The 19,468-nt window shown below is 35.1% G+C and overlaps 1 protein-coding gene across 11 annotated transcripts; it reads right to left on the bottom strand.

The window, feature by feature from the left end:
* Positions 5,546 to 16,976, bottom strand: LOC18792344 (disease resistance protein RGA2). Of its 11 annotated transcripts, XM_020555239.1 has the most exons (14): positions 15,597 to 16,964; positions 10,399 to 12,610; positions 10,089 to 10,170; positions 9,748 to 9,966; positions 9,571 to 9,609; positions 9,079 to 9,471; positions 8,916 to 8,985; positions 8,696 to 8,767; positions 7,726 to 7,822; positions 7,154 to 7,416; positions 6,423 to 6,512; positions 6,191 to 6,291; positions 6,011 to 6,080; positions 5,546 to 5,928 (listed from the first exon to the last, which is right to left on the bottom strand). In XM_020555239.1, exons 1-3 carry the CDS (start codon positions 16,740 to 16,742, stop codon positions 10,106 to 10,108), a joined length of 3,423 nt encoding a protein of 1,140 aa, XP_020410828.1. In that variant the 5' UTR covers positions 16,743 to 16,964; the 3' UTR covers positions 5,546 to 5,928; positions 6,011 to 6,080; positions 6,191 to 6,291; positions 6,423 to 6,512; positions 7,154 to 7,416; positions 7,726 to 7,822; positions 8,696 to 8,767; positions 8,916 to 8,985; positions 9,079 to 9,471; positions 9,571 to 9,609; positions 9,748 to 9,966; positions 10,089 to 10,105. The 11 variants fall into 11 exon arrangements, with proteins under 11 accessions (XP_020410828.1, XP_020410826.1, XP_020410827.1 ...); XM_020555237.1 differs by having other exon boundaries at positions 9,079 to 9,609; XM_020555238.1 differs by having other exon boundaries at positions 5,546 to 5,900; positions 9,079 to 9,609.

Raw genomic sequence — 19,468 nt, 5'->3', positions numbered from 1 at the left:
TTTTCATTGTCAAACCTTCAACTTGAAGTTCTCAAACATACATTCAGGATTCAGCTGTCATTTTCCTTCCCTACGTACGCAAGGAAAAACTCGAATAAGATGCACATGCAAAGTGTTTGAGTTTCTCTAGTAGTTAGACGGAAGGCTATGATCGACTTATATATAAATGATTAACTTTTAGCTATGATAACATGTTAAGATTTAAGAGGAATGAACTTTGGGCACACCACTAGGCTTAGCTGGTGTGAGATTTTATACAAAAGACATCGGTCTTATTAAGAGTAGAGCCATTTATTATATGAGACTTTTTATTTTGTTAAGTTTTCGATATGGGACTTGTGTATTCTTCAACAAAACGTTTTATATATATATATATATATATGTATATTAATCTCATTCGCACATGACTTCTATATTGCAATCATTCATGTTCTAAGTCTCTCTCACATTTGTTTAATCTGTTGGTTTGAATCTTCGCATGTAGAAATAATATCTTGTTATTTTTTTAAAATGTAATCTTTGTCGCTTTATATGCACTCACATATTCTACTTTGTTGAATTTGCCAACTGATAATTTGAGTTTAAGGAGTGTTTGATAGAGAACCTGCATAAGAAGCATGGCCTTTCTAATCAATCATATACTTAGACTGCCAAACAAAACTAACAATGTGAAATTAAGGACTCAAAAGCAACTGTCTGCTGATCTGAAAAGCTGGCATGAAATCTTGTCCTCCCCTGTTTTGTAAGTAGTAATTTGTCTTCTGCGTTACTTAACAGATAATTTTCATCGAAAATCAGTTGTGTTATTCCAAAAAGATTGTAATAGCAGAGTGTTATGTTTAAAGCAATTAATTTTAATGGATGAGAATTCATATATTTCTACAATGACTGAAACGTATATGGATGCAAATTAGCCGTGACGTCTAGAACATGAGAAATCTTGCGCCATTCTGGGCCATCATTCTCTTTTCCCTAGTATGTTAAAGAAATAGACTAATTGCAACTGATGAATCTGAATAGAAGACCGACGTGAGTAATTTTCATGATTCTGAAAATAAACCAATGCAACTATGCACTTTTGATGTTTTAATGGGAAGCAAAGTAAGTAATTTGCCACATTTAACTCTCTAGTTTGAGACCACAAACCGAACACAAGAAAAGTAATAACAGGAAGAGGAAGACAAACTAAACCCATGAACACAAAAACAAACACCATGTTTAACGTGGTTCACTCAAAGTTGGGTTACATCCACGGGCAATGATGCCAATGATAATTCACTTAATCAAAGGAGTACAAGAATATGACTAAAAAGAATAAATAGGTTCTCACCATCAAATTAAATTAATCTCTCCTCTCATCCCATTATTCCCTAGAGAAATCCAAATAGGTCGCTACATCTCTCTATAAATTGGGGCCATGACTCCCACTAACTACTTCAACTATCTTTCTTCTAAGACAGGACGCATGGCTTGAGTAACTACGAGAAGTGCTTCTCTTAATTAAGCTGTACCTCTAGAAGTTTATTTGAAGCACTTTTCCTCATTAAACTGCACCACCACAACCATGTGATGCAAAAATCATAAGAATATAACTCAGATTTGATGATGAGTGTCAAGAAAACAAATTAATGGGATAATAGTTTATCATTTTGTCCAAAACAATAAGTTCTAGACAAATAAATCAAGTTCAGCAAGATCATGTACAACATCGTGCATCGTCTTGCATTTGGTAATAATGTTAGAGTTTGTATAGGAAAAATCCACTTGCATTTAGTCCCACATTGAAAGAAAGTTGTTTCCTTCCAAGGTTTATAAGCACCAACACTTTAAAAATAATAAATAAAGTATGGGCCTAGTTGAGGCAAAGTTGGGCCTCATCATGGTTTTGAGCTTGGATATAATTGTTAAAGGATGGGCCCTAGGTCTTGGGGCTCTATTGATTTAATTAATAATTTATTTTTTATTCATTAGAAATTCTTTTTTCAGATAAAATCAAAATCTAAAATTCAAATTCGTTTTTTTATACATTTAACATAACTGTTGGATGAAGAGGTGTCAGACCTCTATATATTGACAATTCGTCCAAACAAGAAAAATACATTTATATAGTTTATAAACTTATCATCATGTCTAATGTTTATCATTTACGAATTGCGTGTGTCAACTCAAGCATGACACGTTGAATAAACATGTCAAATTAGTGTTAAGTCATTTAACATTCTTAGGCAAATAAATCAAGTTAGAGTTGGCATGTACTTTACGTGTATTCGAACGGACAAGACATGATATGATATAAAATGTCACTGCTTCTTGATTGTCACTTTAGTTATTACGCATGAAACATGAAATTACGCAATTGGTGGGGGTGTCGATGAATGCCACATGGGCATTTTAAAAGAATGACACACTATTTGGAAGATTTGGCAAGTGAGGTGGCGACCCAACGTAATAGTGTTAGATGAGTTTATCACAATGTAATGGATCTAGTTTTAAATGGTAATATGGCGTCGTTTGGTGGGTGCCCATGTTGTTTCTTTAAACAAAGTGGTTTTGGGGATGAGATGCGAGTGAAATTGTGGTAAGTTTTATTCTTACATTTAATCCTTTTTTGGGAAAACTGTAAATCTCTCATTTATATTTTATTTTTAAAATTAAAATATTTATCAAAGGAAAAAAGAATGGGCAACCTTGAGGCAGTGGGAACCGTAAAATGCAATGTTATTCTGGTTCTTGTTCTTTCTTAGCTCAGTTCGAGACCACAAACCAAACGCTAGAAAAGCAATAACAAACAGGAAGAGGAAGATAAAGTAAAAGCATAAATACAAAAAGAACACATCATATTTAACGTGATTCACCCAAAGTTGGGCTACATCCATGGGCGACAATGCAAATGATAATTCACTTAATCAAATGAGTACAAAGAATATGATAAGAGAGAATAAATAGGTTCCCACCATCAAACTAAATTTATCTCGCTTCTCTCATCCCATTATTCCCTATAGAAATAGAATAATCATATTCTTCATGCTAGTAAAGTGATCTTATGATCAATAGATGGAAATGTAAGATATAATTATTAGGGTAATTCTCTGTTGGAAGTTCAATCAGTAAATGCAGTTAGTAAAATTGGACAGTAGTCTTCACCACTATTGCCTTTTCAACTAGCTTGTTTATTTTCATTTGCATGTGCAGCTGTAACTTTTGATTTGGCAGCTACTATAGTTAATTTTTCTTTACCATGTAATTTCCCTATAAAAGGGACATGAGTGTTTACGACTGGCAGCAGCAGAAAATTCTACATCAACATGTGAAACTAGATTTATTTTATAGCTAGAATCCGTATCTAGAATCAATATTTAAGTACCAAATGCTGCAATTTTATGAGTTGCCATATTTTGCCCTTGTGAAGAATTAAGAAAGATACTCATTACTGATGGGAAGTTACCAGATATCTTCGACAATCACCTATTAAGAACCTCCAAAGCACTAGAGCAATTGAACTACTGATCAGCACCTTGGAATCTGAACCAAACTGCTATTTCTCCCACTTCCACACCTCTAACCCTCTACTGATCGCCTCAGCAAGGATGTGTTGCAAATACATCCCCATCCCATTTGGAAAAGAATCCAGTGGTGAGAGTGAAGCAGATGCAAACCTCCTGACCCAGAAAAGTATAAACTGTTGAAATGACAACAGACGAGCATTACGAATATCATACAAATGATTAAGGAGCCATGATTAAGGAGCCAAAAGTTTTTCTATGTTATTTCATAGAGTGCTGGAAGCAGACGAGTAATGTTGGCACATCAAGTGTGCATGCAATTTAAAGTCTGTTCATGATACAAAACTAGGCCAGCAGCAATAAAATGTTGAAGAAAAAAACTGCTAACGATTTATGGTAAAGAGGTAAAATTAGCAGTAATTGAATACAGTAGAGATTAACTTTAAACTAGCAGTAACGATTTATGGTAACGATTTATTGCAAAGGTAGCAATGAAGAAATTGACTTTAAACTTGTTGTCGTCATTTTATTCTTTCATTGTAAGTCCCTCCTAAAAGGGCAGAAATATAGTGATTTTATTTATAAATGAGGGCAGAGTAGAGTTAGAAATTTAGCAAGCTACTGATGAACACGTATAAAATACTTCAAAAGTAAAAACAATATGATTATTATTAGGGTAATTCTCATCCATTACATTCACTTTTATTCTGCATTGATCTCCAAAGAAATGAGTAAATAACGATGCAGGGGAAAGGGAACTGAAGTGAAGTACCTAGATTAAGTTTGCACTCAATTAAAAAAGGTATAAACTAGAAGATTCCGACCATTTGGTTACTAACAAATGTATCAGTAATTTATTTATTTCATATCTAGACTCAATGGGGAAATTATTTATTTACAGTATGAAAATGAGAGCTTCTTTTGTGCACTTATACTACTTTATGTTTTTTAAATATTTTTTATAATTACCATTAAAAAAGAGTGTAAATGGACAAAAGAGGAGTGAAAAATTTAGTTAGTAAACAAAAATTTGTGTAATAAAGCTAACGAGGTTTTGGCTTAGTGAAAAATAACCTTGACTTGCATACCAGTATTCTTATATTCGAACTCCCATGATTCATTGGCAGTTGTTTATGATAAGCGCCCTCCTCCATATAATTTAAATTATCATGTGTACTAAAAAAAATGTAATACATAAGTTAATGTCTCTAGTATTGCCGTTGGTTATAAGAAGTTCATTTGCAGTTCAATAAGAATAACTGACCTAATCCTAAATGATTTACCTTGTTGATTTTACTCTGAGATATAGAAAGTAAAAGGATTTTGTATTTTTTAGGAATTGTAAATTTACTGAGGTAAGAATGCTAGACATTGTAATCAAGAATACTTATTGGGCTGCCCTCCAACGCCAAGTCTAAAGTAGGACATGTAAAAGTGACCTCAGGTTGCAGTTTTTCTATTTGGGCCACATAAATGCCACTAGTTCTGTATTTTCTTTTCTTTTCTAACAAAAAACAAAAAAACCAGCAGTTTTACAAAATTTAACCCACTAATTCTTAGTTGGTGATGTGAAACTTTATTTTCAACGTGAACATATATTATATATAGATAACAAGTAAAATCATGTATGTATGTGTAGTGACCCAGGTGTTAATAATGTAAAGATTATTGCCAACACCCAATTGCATTGCATTTGTCCTCCTTCCATTATGCGCTAGCTACGTGTAGTTGAGTTTTCAGTGGTCATAGGAAAGAGCAAAACCTAGATACAAGTAGCCATGCCACGCTGCACGCACCTAGTGAAATGTCTTTGGATGATCGAATTATAAATGGAGATTTTGAAGCCATCTGTACATAAGTTTTATGTCAAGACTAAATAAGCTAAGCTAATAAGCTTGACGTGAGTAATTTTTGTGAGTCTGAAAACAACCCAATGCAAGTTGCAACTACACTTTTGATGTGTCAATGCCAAGCAGAGTAAAGAATTTGTCACGTTTAATTTAACTCTATAATTCGAGCCCACAAACCAAACGCAAGAAAAGTAAACACAAAAAGAAACACCATATTTAACGTGGTTCACTCAAAGTTGGGCTACATCCACGGGTGACGATGTCATTCATAATTCACTTAATCAAAAGAAAAAGAGTACAAAGAATATGACAAGAAAGAGCAAATAGGTTCTCACCATCAAACTAAATTTATCTCGCTTCTGTCATTCCATTATTCCCTATAGAAATAGAACCCCAAGTAGCAAGTACATCCAAAGGTCAATCATAAAAGCACTTCAACTATCTTTCTTTGAAGAGACAGGACGCAGAGCTTGACTAGCCAGGAAAAGTATTCTCTACGAGACGTGCTTCTCTTAGAAGTTGATGAAAAACATTTTTCCAAATTAAACTGCACCACAACAACAAACAAGTTGACCCTGTGATGCAAAACTCGTAAGAATATAACTCAAGATTTGATGATGAGTGTCGAGAAAACAAATTAAAGGGATAGTAGCTTACCATTTTGTCCAAAGCAATAAGTTCTAGACCACAGGCACATCACGTGCATGAGTCTTTTTCAATCTCGACTCTGCAATGCATGGTCAATATAACACCAAGACCAACTTAGCAAGAAATGTTCAAAATAACCTTCTACTTTTCAAATGGTGGTAAAAGGCTTATAACTGAAGATTCCTTTACCTGAGTCTTGCAATAGCATAGGTAAATGACATGCTATCAAATAAGACTAGGAGCAGAGGCCTTTGTTCTCTTTGATATACAACCATGCAGGAGTCCATGACCTTAATTACAGAAACAAGAAAAAGGAAAATAGATCAACACCTTCTAGAAATACTAATTTCCTTACAGCACATGTATATATTATGATTATTTTAGGGTACTTCAAGATATGTAAGTAAAAAAATCACTTCACCATTTATATAGCTGAAACCTGCATTATGAACCACACGTTGTACACAAAAGGTTAGACAGCATATGAGTATTGATTGCACTATCTCCTTGCCTGTAAAAGAGAAAAACTAAAATTTGAAACAGAAAATTACAGATGTCGCATGAGGACACCAAGGACTCATAAACACCTGCAATTATATAGATTGCCACAAAAACAAAGCAATTCTGTGAAACTAATGACTAGAAAATTACAGATGTCGCAACGACACCAAGGACTCATAAACACCTGCAATTATATAGATTGCCAGAAAAACAAAGCAGTTCTGTGAAACTAATGACTAAAAGCTTCTGTTCAATGATCCAAAAAATTGGAATGAAATCATGCAAGAGCTGAAGTGTCTTGCCTGTTCTGTATGCATTAGTTTGTCTTCTATACTAGCAAACCTAATTTTCCTCAACAATCTTAAGTGTTATCCCACAAAGATTGTGAAAACACAATGTCATATTTAAAGCAAAAAATTTTATTCTCCCATGATGCAAGAAAGTCTAAGATATTGAAACCAAACCACTAAAGAGTTGAATATATTCCTTAAATGTATAGTAATGCCAAAACTTTTTTTTTTTTGGGGTATAGTAATGGTAAAACGACTCCTCCTTTTTTCTCTTTCTTTCATTCTTTTTCTTCTTCTTTTGTGTTGTAATAGAGAAAAAACTTAATGGCCACTAAGTTAATTAACTATAAATGAAACGTACACTTGACTCTTGGAAATATGACAAAATCTTTGCCACTTGACTTGGGCGGCTCTTCTCGGTGCATCCTTTTGTTTTGGGGACGTTTTCGGAGCCTTCAACTGCCGGTAGATACTCATCACTCAAGTAAATCCTCACAGATACAAATAGTTCATCAACAACTGCAAGGTTCCCTCATCACTCAAGTAAACCCTCCAGATCATCAAATTTTTATAAACAACTTCTAAGGACGCTTTAAACTTCAAATGGATGCTTGTCCCAAAAATCTGCAAATGAGTATCATCAATTTCATAAATAACACAGGATCTTCAGAAATGGTTACACAACAAGCGAAGAGAGGTGAAAGATACATCCAGTGGTAAGATGGAAACATATAGCAAAGGTTGATTAATACATGAAACAAACAAATTACAAAAGGCTGCTGCCAACACAATTCTTATTGAAACAAAAGACATACCATTAAAGCATGAGCAAAGGTTAACATCAATTCACTAATAATAATTCAAGCATACATAATTCTTAAGAAATAAGTAACTGACCAATGTAGGACAACAGGGGAAATAGATCTCAAGTACCTGCACCTTGGAATCTAAACAAGCTGCTATTTCTCCCGCTTACGCACCTCTAACCCTCCACTGATTGAAGCAGATGCAAATGAATGCTGATCAAAACCTGACCCAGAAAAGTAAAAAAAGTTGAAATGATAACAAAACATATGAAGAATATATTACTGAAACCGATATGTAAAATAAACTCACATTAAGAATGAGAAGAGGTTAGCATCTAATTACCGATGACATATCATGTGTACATAATCTTTTCTGAAACAGAGGGAATATCATACAAATGATCAAGGAGCCAAAAGTTTTTGTATGTTACTTCATAGAGTGCCAGTAACAGACAAGTAATGTTGGCACATCAGCCAACTATGCTAATCTGAGAATTCAAATTTCTGTCATTGCAAATCAAAGTCTGTTTTCATGATACAAAACTAGTAGGCCAGCAGCAGCAATAATATGTACAACGAAAATACTGCTATAGATTTATGAGAAAGAGATAAAATCAGTAGTAATTGAATACAGTAGATTGCAAAGCTAGCAATGAAGAAATTGACTTTAAACTAGTTATCGCCATTTTATTTTTCCGTTGTAAGTCTCCCCTAAGAGCGTATAAATATAGTATTTTATTTACAAATGAAGGTAGAGTCAGAAATTTAGCAAGCTACAGATGAACACATATAAAACACTTCAAAAGTAAACAATAGTAAACACAACATTGCTAGGGAAATGTATATATCTCAAATGATAAGGACTGAAGCTAAACATGTGACTACTTTTCTCATATATATAAATAGGAGAATGATTTTTAAGAATAATTGTTTTCTCCATGCTAGTAAAGTGATCTTATGATTATAAGATGTGAATGTACAATATGATTATTAGGGTAATTCTAATCAATCCCAGTCACCATTTTTTCTTCTTCTGCATTTATATCCAAAGAAATGAGTAAATAACAATGCAGGGAAAGGGAACTGAAGCGAAGTACCTGGACTAAGTTTGCCCCTATTCCGCGTCACCTATTCCGGAAGTGAAATCCAACAAATTGTGCCAAATTCAACTGATAGTAACACAACATATATAAGAAGATGTGGAAAACATTCAGCAGAGGCTAGAGAGAGCAGAAATCTCTGCTCTGAAAATATGGTTTAATGATTAATCTGATCAGAGAGGGAACGTAATTAGTTAGAGAAGAAGAGTAGGCTCACTCTCAGAATCATCACCACTTGAAAAAGAATGCTCGTAATAGGTTGGCTGTTCGTAGTGGGAGTGGGTCAACTAATTAAAAAATGTGTTTGGTCAATACTAAAGAAAAGAAAAGTGAGAAGGGAATTACAAACAATGAAGGATTTCCATTGAGAATATAATTACCTGATATACATGGGATGTGAGAAATCTTGTGCCATTCTGGGCCGCTCAGGAGGGCGGATCTTCCCCCTAGACCGGGACATGTAACAAGTTTGGTGAGGCATTGCATAACCTCAACGGCAGGAAGATACACCAGATTCTCACACGCCTTAATCCTCAGATGGGTAAGAGATGTAAGGTTACCCCAACCACTCTGGAAGAGCCTCCACGCTGTCGAAATCCTGTATATACAAATCTTGTATACAAGTGCAGTGTTGAATTTGTTGTTGAGGTAGAGACTTGATTTTTGGCTACCCTGTGATCTTCAGCCATAACAAGCAAAGAACTAGCTCATACAAGATTACTACCACTGGCAGCCAACACATAATGGTCTGTATCAATATTCTCTCATGATTCCTGCAAACCACCATATTTCATCCTTATCAGTTTGTGCTTGCCATGACACATCGTGGTTGATCAGCTTCACAAATCCATATGATGGACACCTTCAACTACCTCATGCAAGGATCTATAGCAAATAAATCCCCATCCCCTCTGGAAAAGAATCAAGTGGTGAGAATGAGGCAGATAAAAATTGCTGATCAAAACCTGACCCGAAAAAGTATAAAAAAATTGAAATGACAACAAAACTTATGAACATATTACTGAAACTGATCTGTAAAATAAACTCACATTCGTGTAAGCGCATCAAACTTAAGTAGATTGAACAGAGGTTAGTATCTACTTAACGATAGATGGGAATGTATGATATGCTTATTAGGGTAATTCTTTCTTCTTCTGCATTGATCTCGACTAAATAACGATGCAGAGGAAAGGGAACTGAAATGAAGTGCCTGGACTAAGTTTGCACCTAATGCGCATTATTTGTTCTTCCAATTGCGTAAGATCCTTCTGCAAAACAACAACGTACATAGGAAGATATGCAAAACATTAAGCAGAGGCTATAGAAGAGTAGAAAGCTCTGAAAATCTAGTTTAATGATTAATCTGATGAGAGAAGAAGAGTAGACTCACTTCGTGGTCCAACTGTGCTAGCTAGTTTGTGAAGGGGTCGAATCATCATCACTAAAAGATTCCGATGATTCGCATCCGTCAACTAATTAAAAATGTGTTGGGTCAATAATACTGAAGAAAAGAAGGGAGATTCTTCAACATGTATTTTATGTTAGAGGATTGGTTATATATTTCTAATCTCCATATTAAATCTATCAAGACATCTAATGAATGCAATCTGAGATTAGAAATATGTACCCAACTATGAACTTATGGAGAATTAAGTGAGAGAAGGGAATTGAATGATTTCATTTGAGAATATTGTAATTACCATCGATACGTGGGATGTGAGAAATCTTGTGCCATTCTGGGCCGCTCTTGAGGGCGGATCTTCCCCCTAGACGGGGACATGCCTCAATCACTAGCTCTTGTAGTTTGGTGAGGCGTTGTATAACTTCGAAGGCAGGAAGAGACACCAGATTCTTACACTGAGTGATACTCAGGGTGGTAAGAGATGTAAGGTTACCCAACCACTCTGGAAGAGCCTCCACACCATCGAAAGAATCAATCTCCAAAGATGTTAGAGAAGTAGTCAAGTGTTGAATTTGTTGAGGCAGAGACTTGGGCCTAAGATTAGGCCACCCTTTCATCACTAGTCTTTGGATTTGTGATGGAAGCTCAAAATCAGGGAAAGAATCGAGCTCCTCCGAAAACGGACCCATTTTCATAGATTCTAAACACGTAAGAGAGCGTAGCCCCTCAATTGGCAAATAGTTTAATTTCCCACAATTAAATATATGTAAAGAGGAAAGAGACTGCAACCTGGATATATCGAGATCTGCCAGAGATATCAAATTGTCGCATGACTCGATTCTCAACTCCTTAAGAGATGTGCAGGATGGCAGCCCACTCGGTAGACTTGTCAATCCATGACAACCCCGAATCTCCAACTCCTGAAGAGAGATGCAATATTCTAAGCTAGTCGGCAAGGTTGATAATTTCTGACAAAACTGAATCTGCAATTTGCGGAGACATGACATGCCCTTGCCCAGGGTAATTGGAATGAACTCGAGACTATAGCAAAACTTTATAGTCAACTCCTCAAGGCAGGGAAACACCGCTACTTTCTCATCTGTTGGCAGTTCCTCCCATTTAATTAGAGCTGGGCAATAATCAATAGTTAAGCTTTTCAATGCTGGAAACAAAGTCTCTTTCTTCTTCCTACTCATAGCCGCACCGTTAACATGGTTATAACCATAAAACTCAACTCCCACACATTTAAGCTTATACATACTGCTAAACTCAACAAGCCTAAGATTTGGTAAATGGCCAAGTGATGGGACTTGTTCGCATTCTCTGCAATTAATTAACCCAATCTCTGTCAAATTGAGTGGCAACAAACCATTCATCATCCATGATGCTAATTTAGCACCCATGAATTTGTCAATCTTTATGATTTCTAACTCAGAGTTGGGTCGGAGGCCTTCTAGTACATCAATGTCTTTCTCTTTTCTGACACTGTAATAAAAGCTCCATTCTAATGTCAACCTTCGTAGATTTGCTTTCCCAACTAAATTTGATGCCCCTGCTTGGCCTCTGTCCCTCACATGTTCCAAACCTCTAATAATTAGTGCACCTTTTAGTTGGTTTAAGCCACCCAGCTCCTCAATTCCACGATTACTTTCCTTGTCCAAAGTAAACGAAGGAGAAATTGTTTGCAGATGTTCCAATCGTCCCATCCCAAATGGAACTGGCATATCATAATCAAAATAAACATGCCTCAAGTTTATCAAATTTTCCATTTCCTTTGGAAACGTTTTAAGATTCCATGTATCCTCCATTCTTAACGTTTGTAGGTTATAAAGCTTGCCAATGGACTTAGGGAGTTGTTTGATTTTTGTTCGAGAAACGTTCAAATACCTCAAATGTATCAAGACGCCAATTGAACTTGGCAGCTCCTCAATATCAGCCCGGTACAAATTTAAAACACGCAAAGCCTTAAAGCTCATAAGTAATGTATTAATACTAAGGGCTTGATCACCATTCACAAACAGTGACCGCCGCTTCTCAACATTTCTTTCGGAACTTTTGGAAGGATCCCATGCCACGTGTTGATTCTCAAGTTTATCTTCCATTTCAGATCTTGATACAACCTCAGCAAGATCATGTACAAGATCGTGCATCTTGCAATAGATAATAGTACCAAAGTCATCCCTTATAACATCTTGAAAGAGGGAGTTTTGCAACAGAATCGTAAAATATTCATCACCTATATCCTCCATATCTTTGTTATCAGAAGAACATAGAAATCCTTGAGCCATCCATAGCTGGATCAAGTCTGCCCTTTCCATTTCAAAATCTTTCTTGAAATTTGAGCAATATGCAAAACACTGTTTCAAAGAAGGTGATTTCAAATTATCAAAACTCAACTTCAAAATTGACATTATTCTTTCATCTCCTTCTGGTAATTCCCACATCTTACTTTTTTGAATTTCCAACCATTCATCGATACTATATTTAGAACGCATCATGCTTCCCAAAACCTGTTGGTACATAAATTAGTGTATATATTAAAGATTAACAAGGTGACTTGGCTATAATAACAGGAAACATCACTTGTTTTTTCAAAAAACTTAGTTGTATGTTACCAGTAAATGTTAACATTTCACCAAAAACTGTTATTTTGTTGGAATGTTTAATCCTCTTAGCCAATGTTCATGTGTGTAAATAGTAAATTTGGGTTTTCCCCTTCAAACGCAGTTTTTCTTACCTACAACACATCACCTTATTTTTCCATAAATAAAACCTATTTTTTTTTAACATAAAACCCGATGCTAATTACATTGTAACAATATTTTTTTCAACAAATTATTTGCAAGTCAGTGCCAGTAATGGTATTTCAATTTTGCATAAATTTAGGGATTGGGGGGTCTTTTTTCTATTTTCTATATAAATAAAGATTTTTTAATGGAATATATATTCAAACAATGAGTAAATGATGTGTTTCCAAATTTGACTGCGTGATAATTTTTGTTTTTGTTTTCAAATTGATTAGTTAGTTTGTTCCTTTTACTTATATCAAAGTTTGAAATTAATTTTTCAAAGAGAAAGAACACGTTTTGCTCTTTATAGGTCTTGATCCTTGTGTTTTAGGTACCTTATAATTTACCTACAATTTTCTTAGGACATATCTAGGAAAATTGTTGAACTTGCAAATCTAGGTACCTATATATATACCTATATATATTTATAATGTAACATTTGTATTTTCTTAGTGAATACCTATTATTTTTAAGTACATATGCCTAATCATTGTACTTGCAAATATTGATAAAGTAGCATACATGTAAATATAGGTAAATTAATAAGCATTCAAACGATAGGCACCATCAAATGTAGGTCAATTAAACTGCATATATACATGCATGCAAGTTGGTATACGTTTACATGAATTGTAGGTAAAAAAATTTACATGGACAGAAATGAGATGAAACTAGGTGCACTAATTTAACTTCAATATTAATATTTTTCCACTCACCTTATTTTCTAACTCACTATGTAAATTTGAAAAAACACAATCATATTTTTTCACTAATCATTATTCCTAAAATACCCTTTAATTATTAATTCAAGCAAATTCATCTTAGGAAAGGTATCGATATTCTAAATGATAAAATCTATTGTTGAAAATTTTTCCTCATCTTTCTTTACTGCCAAACGGAATGCTTCTAGTTGATTTCCGGCTTGTAATATGAAATGATGTTTTGAATTTGTTAATGGCACTTGATCAGAACTACAGATGCTTTGATATATAGTAAAATGCAATTAAAAAACATGAATTTGTCAGCCTATATGGTCTCCCTTGTTAATGGCACAGCTAAGGCAAGCAATTGCTGATTCTAAAGCAGAACTAGCATCAATTTGTTCTGTAATGGGAGCGACTAGTACATATTAGACATGTCATGAAGCCACTGTGGCATCGATTTCTTTTCAAAAGGAAATAAATAATGTGCAAAGATTTTTTTATAAAGGGGTAAATTTATCATTAAATATTTGAAGATAAGGTGAGTGAGGAAATATGACAAATAGGTGAAAATAACCACACTCGTTGTCAAACCTGGTCTCACAATTCACGAAAATATTGCTTATTGATGTGGTAATTCGCTAAACCTTGCTTCTATATTTTGAGTTATCACAAGTTGATAAGTTGATATGGTGAAATATAGTTATTTATGATTACATAGACGATTTTAAACCGTGATTGAAGTAAGTTTACAGTTTATTTAACCCCCTTTAAATGCATGATAGAAGTAAGTTTACGATTTATTTAAGCCCTTTAAATGCATACATCTGGTGTGATAACAAAATCCTATGAGGAGATAAGACGGCAGCTAGTTGTCTTGTATATTCACTTTCCAAAACTGCCCCCCAAGCGTATGATCAGGGAGGGATTGGCGCCAAGTCAAGCGACTGAATCTGAATTCTAAAAGCCGTATTAATTAATTTGGACATAATTTACTTTTTGACATAGAATATGCATGACACCTTGTATTCTCAAAATGCATTTATTTTTCATTTTAATTATATTTAACAAAGAAGACGTGTCAAATTATAATTGAGCCACATCAGTAGGCAAGAATAGGCCTCATCATTTGGCCCGCGGGTTCATGGACCAATGGGGGCCTGCCCGGCCTATTAAAAAAAAGCCCGACCTTGCCTGTTATGGGCTTTGAGATGGCCCGGCCCGCTTTGTACTGGGCTAGACTTGGGTGTCTGAAACCCGGCTCGGCCCGATTAAGCCCAAGAAAGCCCCGCCCATTAGGCCGGCATACATATATAATTATGTATAAATAAGAATTTAGGTTTATGATTATATCACTTAAATCACATATATAATTTGTTTCATTTCATTTACTTTTCTTTACTCATTCCTAATTTATAATTGGATGATTAGCACATTAATTTGTGTCAATTATTAATTCAATAATATATATATAAATAAGATGAACATATCACATCACCAAATATAATCATATCATGAAACATAATCGTACCACCAAATATAATCATGCTTTTCTTGAACACATCACCAAATATTTGCATATTTATTCATACCATCCTTTAAAAAAAATATTTTTTTGATACGTATTATTTTTTTAAACGTATTACGGTCTAATTATGTAATAACCTCAAAAATAATACTTGGTTTTATTATTTTTGTGGAAAATCTTATTAAGTTGTGTGACTTTTTGGGTGTTTTATGAATTTTGTTTGATGTGAAAATATTAGAATTAAGTGAGTTTAATCTCAAATTTGGATTAAAATGCCCTTATGATTAAGTTTATGATTTTTTTTTTAATGAAGTAGGCCCGTTTAAACCCAGCCCGGCCCATGGGTCGGATTTGGGCTTTGAATTTTCTAAAAAAATCCGAGCCTGATATTTTCTCTCTCCTCTTTAAAGCTCGGCCCAGCCCAAACCCATTAAATAAAGAAATGCAAGAAACTTCAAATTGATATATCATTACGTACCTTTGCCGTTAAAGGTATACCAGCACACTTTCTGGCAATCTCCCTTCCAATTGTTTCTAGATCTTTTGCAATATGAGCATTACCATCTGGAAATGCTCTTTTCTTCAATATGTCCCAACAATCATCAACAGATAGACTTCTCAAAACATACATTGGAAGTACTTTTTTCGTGATTGATGCAACACTGGCACTGCGCGTAGTGACTATAATAACGCTTCCCTGGGCACTATGAAGTTTTGACAAACAAGTCATCAAATTGCTCCATTTTTGAGGATCTTCGTTCCACACATCATCAAGCACAAGAAAAAATCTCTTTTTTTCCAATTCTTGTATTAGGTTTTTAAGCAATGCATCTAGGCGTTGTATCCCAGCCTTTGTTGGGTTAAGATATTCTAATATCCAACTTAAAATCGAATTGACCTCAAGAGTGTTAGATACACACACCCATATTTTCTTCTCAAAATGTCCACCAATAGAATCTTTATTGAATAGTGACCTAGCCACAGTTGTCTTCCCCAGGCCTGCCATTCCGACAATGGGCATTACTGAAAGATTTTCTTGATCCAAGTTGGAGTCTGTCAAGATTGTAATTATCTTTGACAGATCCTCATTCCTTCCAACGACGATTTCATCTTCCTCAAAGATTGAGTCGGTTTCTCTGGCCCCTCCAATTTCTGGAGGGGTTGGATCTATTTTCTTGGAAACTAGTCCAATGAAAGATGCCTCATATTTGAGATCCAACAAAGATGCGTTGATGCTCTTGATTTTATGTGCCATTTTTTGACGAAACAAATGGGGATTGGAGCTGGAAAGGAAGTTGCGTACCTTTTTCCTCTTTTGGTTTGACAGTTCTACTTGCCTGCGAAGATCTTCATAGTTGATTTCATCCAAGACATTGTCAGCATCATCAGCTATGTCTTTCAGTTTTCTCACCCAGTCCTTCAATGCCTTGCCTCGTTCTTGTGGCTGGTGGGCAACATCGCCTAAGAAATCTTGAATCTCGAGTAATGATTGACGAAGCTTTGTTAGTTCCTTTTTGAATCCCCGGAACAGGCTTATTTCTTGAGCAGCAAGTGAAGCCAGCTTGTTCAGTATTCCCTCGACAGGAAAAGTATAGAGAACTTCTAACACCTTTCCAGCTTCCATACTCGTGCGAGACAGAGATGAGAGAGCAGAGAATGCAAAGATAGCTAAGGAAACCAGATGATTGAAGACGCACGTACAGTGTTTCAGTGTTTTGAGTGTTTATCTCTCCTCCGTTGATAGAAATAAAAAGTTCCAAGTCATTTAATGTGATGAGTATATCGTCTTTACCATCAATATTGGCCTTACATTATGATAGGTGAAATTTCTCAAACAAAGTAGGGTAAATATTAGATGTGTTCATCTATGTTTATATTATTATTCTTCTTTGATATAGAGATATTTATATAAGTACAAAGATGTGTTAACCCTAAATAAAATATGAAATATATCTAAATTACAATATGAAGTAAATCTCTATTATAATAGGACTAAATAATAATTGGTAAGTAACCAAAATTCTAATGAAATAAGGAACTAAAATCCTAACTAAGTAAGGACTCGCCAACAAAATTCAACCAAGTAAAAGTGCTAGACGACAGGTAATGGGCTTAGAGCATTTCCAGCAGTTAGCCCCTTGCCATCGCAAATGGAGCCCTAGGGCAGCTACTATTCATATTGGATAAGATTTTTGGGTTCCTACGTGTCAATACTATTCATATCGGATAAGATTTTCGGTTTCAAGTTTCAGATAAATTTCAAATTTCATATACATTTCAAAATTCAAAATTTCACTAGAAGAACCCATAATATGATAGAGAAAAATACAACTTGAAAGTGAAAAAATATTTAGTAGAAAGTGAATAATAGAAGGAGAAGAAAATGTACGAGGATTTGGTCTTAAAAGTGAAGCATATTGGTTGGTATTTATATAAAAAAAATTCAGTATTTTTTAAAAAAAATTCCGATTTTTTTTTTCATTTTTTTATTATAGAAAAATTGGCTGCCGTTGGATTGAAGGAAAAAATCAGATTGGAGAGCCAAGACGCCGACACGTGGAAGCTAGCCGTTGGCGGCTACTGTAGCGCGAGCTTTGAATTTTTTTTTAATATTGACGCATGCAATGCACGCGCCAACTGTAAAAAAAAATTCAAACCCGAAAGGCAACCGCCAGCCTGGCGTCAGCGATGACATCACAGCTCTCGGGCCGAACTCCACCTCAGGCCAGCCCAGTCTGGTAGCCCCCACCTCCTGCTCGAATTGCTTTTTGTTGCTGGAAACACCTTTTTCTCCCAAACCCCCCTAGCCCAAGTCCAGCCTTAGTTGCTGTACTTGCTCTTAAGATTTTAAATATTGGTGGCTCCGTTTAGTCTTATCACTCAAGAATTGTTGTTGGTGGTGGCTTTATCATTTCATGACTTCTCTGCGTGGCTGTCGGTGGGTCAATTATTTCATGCCAATTATTTCATGCCTTGAATGCCTTCCCTGCGTGGCTGTCGGTGGGTCAATTATTTCATGCCGTGAATTCCTTCTCTGCATTGGTTTACTTTTTTCTCATGTAACTCATCTTGGATGTTTTTAAGCAAAGCAATACCTGTACAAATTAAGAAGAGAAAGAAAAGAAGAGAATTGACAATTGAGAGAGTTTTGATTTCAGCTTTCAATGCCTACTGACTTTGTACTCCACTCTTTACTGACTTAAGCAGAGACATCCCTGGTAATCGTAAATGCTAAGTTTCTTGTAATTCCTGCTCCAAGTCTTGGTTCAATGAGACATGACAAGCCAGCCTTGTTCTGTGTAATGTGCAACCAGGATCAACTTAATTATACATGAAACAAACAAATTACAAAAGCCTGCCAATCACTATTCTTATTTAAACAAAAGAAATACTATTAAAGCGTGAGCAGAGGTTAACATCAATTCACTAATAATAATTCTTATTGAAACATAAGGAATAATTTTATAAGGAGCCAAACACTTCTCTTGGTTACTTTGTAACAGAGAAGTGGTGTTGACACTCGTAAGAAGCTATGCTAATATAAAATTGGCAGCACCGTAAGTTTTTACATCAATATGAAACCTAGGTTCAATTTTGCAAGTCGAATCCTTATCTAGACTAGAATCATGAGTTAATTTGGGATTAACAAAAATGCAACTCCTGTGTGTTTTGATTTGAATCCTAACATGTCATGCATTATCCACACCAAAATAAGTAACTCACCACCTATGTCGGACAACAGGGGAAATAGATCTCAAGTACCTACACAATATCTTCCACACCAGCTCTTCCTTTCGACTTATGGCCTCTTGAAAACCTACAAATCAAAGTAACAATAAAAGTCTATTTGCATGCAACAGACATGGCATTGACATAGCCATTATACTGGATTAGAAAAGAGTTAACTCAGAATGCACACAATAAGTAAAGGTTAAAAACTAAAACTAATCAAAGAGGAACGCCAAAAGAGAAGCGGATGTATGGTAGTGATTTTAAACGTGTATAGGTGATTACAAAGGGACGTTTTGAGCAATTTGGAACTGACTGTACTGTTTAGTCGCTGCTGATTATCACTAATCTTTCCCACAGATGGGAGAACCAAGAATTCCAACGGTTGTAATTTGGTAAAATGTTGCATAGATATACATTCAGTGGTAAGCAGTTTCTCATATTGTTGTTGGAGGGATGAATTGATAAAACAAAAATTTCTTGAATACTAGCAAAGCTTTTAAAACACGAAGTTAATATGAGGTTCTGAAATGGTTCAGGCAGAGCTTGCGTTTGGAATATAATATGCCTAAGGTTTGGCAAATGGCTGAGTTGGATAACCGAATCTCTTTCAAATTGAGT

This window comes from Prunus persica, chromosome G1 (assembly GCF_000346465.2).
Source record: "Prunus persica cultivar Lovell chromosome G1, Prunus_persica_NCBIv2, whole genome shotgun sequence".
Lineage (NCBI taxonomy): Eukaryota > Viridiplantae > Streptophyta > Magnoliopsida > Rosales > Rosaceae > Prunus > Prunus persica.
This window is presented reverse-complemented; position numbering and strand designations above follow the sequence as displayed.

Excerpts from the sequence above, each read along its gene's own strand:
- LOC18792344 (XM_020555237.1), bottom strand. The coding sequence starts at position 16,742 with ATGGAAGCTGGAAAGGTGTTAGAAGTTCTCTATACTTTTCCTGTCGAG. Across the intron at positions 12,611-15,596 it reads GTATACCTTTAACGGCAAAG|GTTTTGGGAAGCATGATGCG; the intron begins GTACGTAATGAT and ends ATGTACCAACAG. Across the intron at positions 10,171-10,398 it reads TCACATCCCACGTATCGATG|TTGACGGATGCGAATCATCG; the intron begins GTAATTACAATA and ends ATTTTTAATTAG.